Below are 10,286 nucleotides of genomic sequence, written 5' to 3' on the forward strand. Positions count from 1 at the left end.
AAAGGGTTACTTCTTCTAGGGTTGGTATATGATCATCTCTGCCTTTTAGCATTGTAACCTCTGTCACTGGTTTCCCAGAGCGTCTCACCACCTTCTTCTGTCTAGCATTTCTCGCTAGGTGTTCTCAGCAGCTTCTCTGATGACACTGGAAAGGAAGGTTCATTGGTTTTGGTGGCTTCAGGTCTCTTGAATGATGAGTCAGCCCCTTGTCCTTTCCTTTCTGCTCTGTCTGTTTATTTCTGAACACACTGTTAATATATTCCCACCTGGCTCATCTCACCAGTCATGGTATTTATCATTCACTGATCTCACTCTTGGTTTGCCTTAATTTAAGTGCTCATCCTCCTGTCTTCCACAGCCAGAAGTCAGCTGCTCTCTTATGGTTTCCATCTTCTCTCCTTCTCCATGGAACAACTAGCATTTTCCAGTCTGCTTCTTTTAATCTCTATCATTAAAACATGAGCGGTGTATGTACCTTAGGTGAACAAATACAAACTGCAAAATACAACACACAGAGTAGCACCTTGGCAGTGATTAAGGGCCATGTGATACATTTAATTGATTTTGCAACTTAGACTGCCTTTTCTGTAACTCCCCCTTGAATCCATTTCCCCCAGACCTGCACCAAAGATCAGTATCTTTGAGTAGGTCTGGACACACAATATTATTTGTTTTCAAAAGTAATTCAATAGAGAGACCTTCCCATGAATGTCTGTGATTGCCCCTCAGTATTACACTAGCCTCATATACTGCTGGCTGCTGTTTGTCTTTAGAGAAGTTTCAACAGAGGGAGAGAGTGTTTACTATCCAGGGTGGCAAAAAGACTGTTTGGAAAGCACTTGCTCAGGGTTCTTGTGCTATTGCTTTTTGCCAATTGGGATCTCACTCCTCAACACCAGCAGACAGCACTTCAGATCGCATTTGCTCACTTTGCTGACAGATGGAACCCAGAACAAAGCAAAGCAGGCTGGGACTGCAAACTTGGAGCTGGCAGCATAGAGGCTGCCATCCTAGTTTAACTGCTGTTCTTCAAAGTAAAACTGCATATTGGGATCCAGATCTCAGACATTCCATTAGTTTTAGATTAGGAGAGGGCCTTTAGCAGCCCCAGGATCCTGTTCAGCCTCAGTATCTGCAAAATCAACCTCATGGTTAGATTTAACACATCCAGCATTAGAAGGTGTGTGGATCTGAGGTTGTGGTTTGTCTTTGAATCCATATTTTCAGAAGCATGAATATCCTTTTCTGCTGCCGTCAGAGACACACAGAATTAGCAGGCAAGATGATTATTGCACATTTGATTTTAATCTTTTCCTGTGTCAGCATGTGGAAGTAAAGCCATACTAGCCAATTTCTTTGTGCATATCATTGCACTGGTAACATACCAAGTTCCTGAAAACGCTTCTCACTAGTCATACATCATTAAGTTCACTCACAACATAAGGCAGTTTATTTCAGCTTACACTATACTTTGGGTCTGATTTTCCAGAGAGCTGATCACTTGCAAGTTCCTATTGACCTCAGATGGATTTGGGTTCTCGACATTTCTGATGATCAGGACGCTCTTATTTGGATGTTTATATGTGGGTATAGATGTGTGCCATTTAAACACCCAAATTTGAGTATTTTGTGCCTTAGTTGATCGTATTAGCATGGCCACATTTTTGTTCTATTTCTTTTCTATTCAAAAACCCAGTCTGGATGAAGCAGCTTCTTACTCAGTGATTTGGGTTTAGGTGATTCCAGCCGGCCCAAATAACTTTTTGTCTTTAACAGTCAATCCTCTTGGTGGGTCTTAGTCCAGCTGCCAGCTATCCAGCCCCACAGTGTGATCCCTGTAGGGAGAAGCACATTGGCAAAGCAGTTTCGGGAAGCTGGCTCTGCTACCTTTGAGGAGGTACCTCCCTGTGGATGGAGGACTTCAGTCTTCTGGGCTGTCAGTTTTACCCCATTCATAAAACATAAAAACAAAGATTAAGAAACATAATTTCCCCCTGCTCCTGCCCCAGACTCCCTTCCTCATTCCAGACCTCGTTAGCTGAAGTTGTAAAACATTGTTGGCAGTGAGTACAATGTAAAGCCTGGCTAGGTTGAGGAGAATGGAATCAATGATTCTTCCTCGAGTGTCCCCGTGGGTGCTCCACGATAGCTGCGTCTACACGTGCCCGCTACTTCGAAGTAGCGGCACCAACTTCGATGTTAGGCGGCGAGACGTCGAAGTCGCTAACCTCATGAGGAGATAGGAATAGCGCCCTACTTCGACGTTCAACGTCGAAGTAGGGACCGTGTAGACGATCCGCGTCCCGCAACGTCGAAATTGCTGGGTCCTCCATGGCGGCCATCAGCTGGGGGGTTGAGAGATGCTCTCTCTCCAGCCCCTGCGGGGCTCTATGGTCACCGTGGGCAGCAGCCCTTAGCCCAGGGCTTCTGGCTGCTTCTGCGGCAGCTGGGGATCTATGCTGCAGGCACAGGATCTGCAACCAGTTGTGAGCTCTGTGTATCTTGTGTTGTTTAGTGCAACTGTGTCTGGGAGGGGCCCTTTAAGGGAGCGGCTGGCTGTTGAGTCCGCCCTGTGACCCTGTCTGCAGCTGTGCCTGGCATCCCTATTTCGATGTGTGCTACTTTGACGTGTAGACGTTCCCTCGCTGCGCCTATTTCGATGTTGGGCTGAGCAACGTCGAAGTTGAACATCGACGTTGCCGGCCCTGGAGGACGTGTAGACGTTATTCATCGAAATAGACTATTTCGATGTTGGCTGCACGTGTAGACGTAGCCGATAGGTGTCGGGCTTGCCCTGGTGCCGCAGATCGGATCTTTCCAGCAGTTTCTGCCGGACCGCGCATGAGCTGGCGCACGCCGCTCCCTTGCGCGCTCCCGGCCACGTGCGCGATATGGTCCCTGCCAGTTCCTTCTTAACCGCCATCGGCTGCAGACGGAATCCGCTCAGGCTGTGGCCAGAGTCAGCGTATTTAGTGTTTTTAGAGTTTCTTTTCAGTCTTTAAGTTAGCTTGTTGTTTTTCTTATTGCAAAAAAAAAAAAGTATAAAGCCTTAGTAACAAGAGGAGCAGTGGAGGCCCGGGGACATAAGGCCATTAGGCCTCCTGCCGTGGCAGGCTGGGTCCGAGAGGGGAACAAGCACAGAGAAGGTGCTAAGTACCCTATTAACAACTCAAAGACTCACCGCAATGTCCTCTTCACGATTCAAGAAGTGTGAGTCATGCCACGAAGCTATGCCGGCCTCCGATGGGCACAGTCAGTGTATTAGGTGCCTGGGGGAATCTCACGTCACCCAAAAATGCTCCTTCTGCGCAAAGCTCACGGCTAGAGCAAGGAAGGACAGAGAAATGCGGCTAATGCTGCTCTTTGACAAGGCCCTCCAGCCAGACGTGCCGGAGCGGCCCCAACAAGAGGGACCCGCAGGGGCCCATAAAAGGAAGGCGGCTTCCCTCACCCCATCAGTGCAAAAATGGAGGAAGCTCTCGCCAACCCGATCCCTGCCAGCAGCCACAGCGAGCGGGATGGGTGCAGCACATAGCCCCCAGCTGCAATCACAGACGAGTGGCGGCGGCGTGGAAGCGCACGTGGCAGAGGCTGAGCCTCCGATAATCAAACAGCCGGCCCGCACCGCGGGCAGAGCGGCAGCCAGGCAAGCGCCGGAACCAGCGGGACCGCAGCTAGCGGCACAGACCCCCGGGGCGCCAACTGTGCAGAGCTCGCAGGCACGCGGCCTGCAGGCGCCGGGGGAGACCACCCCCGTGGCACTGCAGCGAAGCGTGCCGAGCGCGGGGCCGAGATCCCCGGCGCGGAAAGGGGCGGAGTCAGCCCCACAGGGGAGGGGAAAGGCAGCAGAGAAAACCCGGCACCGCAGCCCTTCTCCAGACAGGGCTGCAGGGCTGCTCTCTCTAAGCCCTCCCCTTATGCTGCGAACTCCAACAAGGAGGCAGGGGTCTCCCCCAGTCTACCCTGAGCCTCCCTCCCTGTTCCTCCAGCCAGCGTCACCATGGCTCAGGCCACCCTCGCCTTTTCTGGGATTTGACCCCCTGGAGTACTATCACAAATCAGTCTCACCATTGTTTCAATCACCCAGACGATCTCGCTCCCCCAGACGCCGGGGGTATGCACCTCGAGAGTGGTCCAGGTCTCCATCCCAGGAACCGTGCCCGTGTTGCCATGGTCGCCCCTATCATGCGGGGCAGAGACACCATAGGCATACCCCCAGGGACAGGTCCCCTCAGACGGTTCACTATCCCCGAGGGCAATCGCGGACGGGGACGGAAACCCAAATATCTCAGGGGGAGTTGATTCTGGAACCCCGAGATTTCCCCTCGCAAGCCTCCAGCGAGATGATGTATCACCGTCAACAGGACCCAGAGGGATCCAGAGAGGCTTACCCTAGTGGTTCCTCTCTATCCTCCCCCAACGAGGCTACGGCCCCAGGGGACTTCCACCCCCCGGACGATCTCAAACAGTTCCAAGAGCTGTTTAAAAGGGTGGCCTTTACGCAAGGCATCCAAACAGCAGAGGTGCAGGAGAAGCACCATAAGCTCCTCAAAAACCTGAGACCTCCGGTCTCTTCCAAAATAGCTATTCCGTTTGACGAAGCAATTATGGAGTCCGCTACCATGATATGGCAGACCCCTGTGTCCGCTTCGCCTATAAACAAGAGAGCGGATAAGAAATACTTCGTCCCGGCGAAGGGCATGGAGTTCCTGTTCAGTCACCCACAACCAAATTCTCTGGTGGTGGAATCATCTCAACAGAGGTCGAAAACTTCTCAGTACAAGACAGGGGGAACGGACAAAGATGCCAAGAAGCTAGAGTTATTCGGCAGAAAGGTCTACTCCTCCTCTACCCTACTGTTGAGAATGGCAAATTATGCAGCACACCTAGCGAACCATAACTTTGACAATTACTCCAGGCTGACTTCCCTCATGGACTCGCTTCCAGAGGATAAGAAGCCGGTGCTGAAGGCCATCGTGCAGGAAGGCTACGCAGCCTCGAGGACAGGAGTTCAGATCGCCCTGGACGTAGCAGATACGGCGGCACTCTCAACGGCTACGGCAGTGGTCATGTGCAGGGAATCCTGGCTTCAGACATCGGGTATCCCGAGGGATCTGCAGGCGAAGATCGTTGATCTCCCCTTTGATACACAGAAGTTGTTTGTTGAATCAACTGATTCGGTCCTTCATTCCAGTAAGGACTCAAGGGCTACTCTCAGAACCTTGGGGATTTATACCCCGCCATACAGGAAGAAAAAGTATTACCCTCAGTAAAGACGATACCCGTATCAACCCCAGTGTGCTCACTACCAAAGGGGCTACGAGCAAGGGCGGCATCAACAGCACCAACAGTACAGAACTCGCAGGCGACGTTCCCAACAGAACCGTGCATCCTCGGGGCAGGGCCAAAGGCAACAAGTTTGACGGACAGATCGAGGGCTGCACTATCACTACCATCGCGCAATGTCATCCAAAGCTAATGTTCCATCATCGCCTCCGACCATTCTACGCCCAGTGGCAAAAGATCACCACAGACAAATGGGTACTGGAGATCATAGCCACGGGTTACGTGATCCCCTTCCAGTCGCTCCCACCACCACGACCTCCACCCAGACCCCACCTAAAGGACGCCTCCCACGAAGCGAGACTCAAGCAGGAGGTGGACCATCTTATGCTTATAGGGGCAGTGGAAAGAGTGCCGGAGCAACTCCAAGGGAAAGGGTTCTATTCAAGATACTTCCTTACAGAGAAAAAAACAGGAGGCTGGAGGCCCATCCTAGATCTTCGAGGCCTCAGTCGGTACTTGCGCAAACAACGCTTTCGGATGATCACAGTCGCCTCTATACTTACGGCACTGGATGATGGAGATTGGTTCTCAGCCCTCGACTTACAAGACGCGTATTTCCATATAACAATCCACCCGGCTCACAGACGTTTTCTCCGGTTTATGGTCGGCAAAGAACATTTCCAATACAAGGTTCTGCCATTCGGCCTCTCCTCGGCCCCCAGAGTATTTACCAAGACCCTGGCAGTGGTGTCAGCCTACCTGCACAGACAGGGGGTGTTTATATTCCCATATCTGGACGACTGCCTACTGAAAGGGGCCTCAAAGGAAGAGGTACTACGCATGATACACGTTACAGCAGGCACGTTCTCTTCGCTGGGCCTGGTCATCAACCTGGCGAAGTCAAAGATCGACCCCACACAGGACGTAGAGTTCATAGGGGCACGCATAAACTCCATCACAGCAAGGGTTTATCTACCAGATGCCCGCTTTCGCGCCATTGGTTCCCTCGTACAAGTCATCACCTTCAGCCCCACGGTGCCGGTTCTAACGTGCTTACAGCTGCTAGGCCATATGGCAGCAGCAACGTTCATAGTACAGAACGCCAGAATGCATATGCGCAGCATGCAGCACTGGCTGGCGAGCGTCTACAAACCGGCAGCACACACTGTCCGCAGGGTGGTGTCGCCCACGACAGAGGTGCGCAGATCCCTGCAATGGTGGGTGAACCCCAAGAACATGCTAACAGGGGTACCCTTTCATCAACCACAAATATCTATCTTTCTCACCACCGACGCCTCCCACGTAGGGTGGGGAGCACACATGGGCGAAAAGGTGACGCAGGGACTGTGGTCCCCTACGGAACAGTCGCTGCACATAAATATACTGGAGCTCAGAGCAGTGTTCAACGCCTGCAAACACTTTCGAGACCATATACAAGGCAAAGTAGTCGGGATCAATACAGACAATACCTCCACCATGTTTTATATAAATCGACAAGGAGGAGCTCGGTCCCGTGCCTTATGTGCAGAAGCAGTCCGCCTGTGGAACTGGTGCATCGCCGACAATATAACCTTGAAAGCCTCGTATTTACCAGGCGCTCACAACGTGCAGGCAGACCAGTTGAGCAGGCACTTCGCACTCACACACGAGTGGCAGATCCGTTCTGATCTGCTACGACCAATTTTTCATGCATGGGGGTTTCCCCAGATAGACCTGTTTGCCACTCATCGCAACAAGAAGTGCCCACAATACTTCTCCAGGGCAGGACTGGGACGGGGGTCCCTGGGGGACGCATTCACGATCTCGTGGAAGGGCCCCCTGCTCTATGCATTTCCTCCCACAGTGCTCATCCACAAGGTCTTGCAGAAAGCCAGGAGAGAGAGAGCCCGCATGATCCTAGTAGTCCCAACTTGGGATCGATAGCAATGGTTCCCCTTACTCCTGCGCATGTTGGACTGTCCACCGATGCCCCTTCCAGTGGCGCCGGACCTGCTCACGCAAGCCCAGGGGTCTATAGTGCACCCACATCCCCGAGGCCTGCGACTGCAAGCATGGTTAATCCATGGCTCAGCTCCCTAGAGAGCACATGTACGGAGGGAGTGCAACAAGTCCTAGAAAGTAGCAGAAGGACTTCCACCAGGAAGACCTACAAGCAGAAATGGACTCGATTCACTGCATGGTGTTCTACCAAGCAATTAGCTCCCCTTGCTGTGCCTATACCTGTAATATTAGAATACTTACTGGACCTCAAGAGAGGCGGACTCTCCCTATCCTCGTTGAAAGTCCACCTTGCCGCTATATCGGCTTTCCGATACGAAGAGGAAGGGCCCACGGTGTTCGCCCATCCCATGGTTACCAGGTTCCTGAAGGGGCTGGTAAACCTGTACCCCCGTCGGAAACCACTTCCACCTTCGTGGAGCTTGGACCTGGTGCTTAACGCACTAACGGGACCACCGTTTGAAACCTTAGCCACAGTTTCCCTCCGTCTCCTTACAATAAAGACGACCTTCCTTCTTGCAGTCACGTCAGCTCGCAGGGTGAGCGAGCTCGCGGCAGTTATGGCAATGCAACCCTGCACAGTATTTTCGAAGGAGGCGGTAACCTTATGGCTGCATCCAGCCTTTGTTCCGAAAGTTTCTTCAGAGTTTCATATTAACGAACCTATAGTCTTACCCTCGTTTTATCCAAAGCCTCATAACTCCAACAAAGAGGCGCGCCTACACCTCCTGGACGTGAGGAGGGCGCTGGCTTTTTATATAGACAGGACTAAGTCCTTCCGAAAAACGGATAGACTCCTAGTCTCTCTCGCTCCCAGATCAAAAGGAGAAGGTCTCTCTTCGCAGAGAATCTCGAAGCACATCATATCCTGTATAAAAATGTGCTACGAACTTAGAAAGACTCCTTTACTGGCCCCGCCTAGGGCTCACTCCACCAGGGCGGTGGCGGCATCAACGGCCTTTTTCAAGGGCATTGCGCTAAAAGACATCTGCAGAGCGGCGACATGGTCATCCTATGACACCTTCGCCAAGCATTATGCCCTACACAGGGTATTCCAAGAGGATACCCATCTCTCGACAGCAGTCCTTTCGGGGGCAAGCTGCACATAACCCGATTACCCACCTCCTTTCTTGGGTTACTGCTTGGTAGTCACCTATCGTGGAGCACCGACGGGGACACTCGAGGAAGAAAGAGAAGTTACTCACCGTAGTAACGATGGTTCTTCGAGATGTGTCTCCGTGGGTGCTCCACCACCCACCCATCCTCCCCGCTTCGGATCTCTGTTTAGTGTTTTTTAGGAGCATCCGAGGTGGTTGGTCAAGGAACTGGCGGGGACCGGATCGCGCACATGGCCAGGAGCGCGCAAGGGAGCGGTGCACGCCGGCGCATGTGCGGTCCAGCAGAAACTGCTGGAAAGATCCGATCTGTGGCGCCGGGGCGAGCCCGACACCTATTGTGGAGCACCCACGGGGACACATCTCGAAGAACCATCGTTACTACGGTGAGTAACTTCTCTTTCAGGGTTTCAGGGCTAATAGAATGTTTTTTTTTGTTTTTCAGACCGACTGAAGTTTGAGTCAAAAAAATGCAAGTCAACTAGTGTTGCTGTCAGTAACGATTTCAGCTTTTCTTCTATACAACCAGGTAATTGATAAGCCATGCATGAGCGTAAGATTGCAGCGATGTCCTGGCAACTGCCTTCATATTTCTAAGGCTTCTGTTATTGTGTTGTCTGCAGAAGGCCATGCTGCAGGTTGGCCTTCACTGAAGGAGAAAAAATCCCAGACTAGGCAGCTTGAGTTAAAACATCAGTAAAGATCCATGTCAGCACTAGTCAAGCCCCAGGTTGCTTTAATTCAAGCTGCTAACCCAAGTTAAAAGCTGAACTGCCATATTGTCACTGCTGTTTTAACCATTGTGAGGAACACATCTGTTTTGCAGTGGAAACATACCTTGTGATATGAATGGCAGAAGGTGGCTGTTGACACCATAACCTTTTCCGCTCTCCAGAACACCTCAGATTTGGGTCTGGGAAGGAATTATCTCCCTCCCCCATCCCACACTTCCCTGTGATATCAGCAGGGATTCAGATGGAGACTTCTGATAACTGTAAAAATAGTGTGATGTGAGTAAGAGAAGCTACAGGGGAGATTTTCAGAGGTACAAATGGCAGTTGGGACCACCAATGAGAGGTGAGCCCCTTCATTTTTTTTTCTTTACTTGGAAAATCTTCCCCTTAAATTTTGAATCCTGCATCAGAGAATTTTTGTTTTCTCTCAGTTGCCAAAGCTGCTGAGAATGGGCAAAATGGTATAGAAAAGGATGGCACAGCTTTGCTAGCCTCTTTGCTTCCCCTTCCTACATTACACTGGATTAATAGTGCCTGCTTGTCACAATCGCTCATCACTCACAAAACTTGGATTCCAGTCAGGTTACAATAAGAAATCAGTAAGATGCAATTTTCTACTTGGCACTTTCTTCTGCTGTAGTCCTAGGGTCCAGCACATGCCTCAAGGTTTGATCAAATGAAACATTGAAGCCATCAGTGCTTCTATACTGGCCCAGGTCTAAAAGAGTCATTGTCATTCCCCAGTCCTCGTCCTTTTCTCGCTTGCCACACGGCTATGTAGATTTTGCTTGGGAGTGGAGATAGAATGAAGAGAACTGTGATCTCATTCCCAAGTATAACAAAACATGCCCTTGTCTAGCCCAGGAGCCGGGGATTGTGCCTTGCAGGCATACCAGCTATCTGAGTAATCCTGATTAACCTTAAGGACTGAACGGAACAGCTGCCCCAAAGGACAGAATTAGCGTCGGTGTCTGTCAATATCTTCATGTTGAAATACAGAGCAGGACGCAGCAAATGGAGCTATTCATCAAAGCTTGACGTGATGATTTTGGCTAAGGTTGCAGAATTTCAATTGTGCCCAGATTTGATAAAATGAGCGGGAAGGACAAGGATACAATTAACAGGGAACTGTGACTCACCCAGATCAGCTGCC

At 51.0% G+C, this 10,286-nt stretch overlaps 1 protein-coding gene across 12 annotated transcripts in view; it reads left to right on the forward strand.

Moving 5' to 3' along the window:
• The window catches only part of CUEDC1 (CUE domain containing 1), a 156,648-nt gene that overhangs the window by 132,276 nt on the left and 14,086 nt on the right, over positions 1–10,286 (forward strand). For all 12 annotated transcript variants that reach the window (XM_075013363.1, XM_075013356.1, XM_075013353.1 and 9 more), the window contains one exon: positions 8,845–8,928. In XM_075013363.1, coding sequence (XP_074869464.1) covers positions 8,845–8,928 — 84 coding nt within the window. The remainder of the gene's footprint in view (positions 1–8,844; positions 8,929–10,286) is intronic.

Source organism: Carettochelys insculpta, chromosome 19 (assembly GCF_033958435.1).
Source record: "Carettochelys insculpta isolate YL-2023 chromosome 19, ASM3395843v1, whole genome shotgun sequence".
Lineage (NCBI taxonomy): Eukaryota > Metazoa > Chordata > Testudines > Carettochelyidae > Carettochelys > Carettochelys insculpta.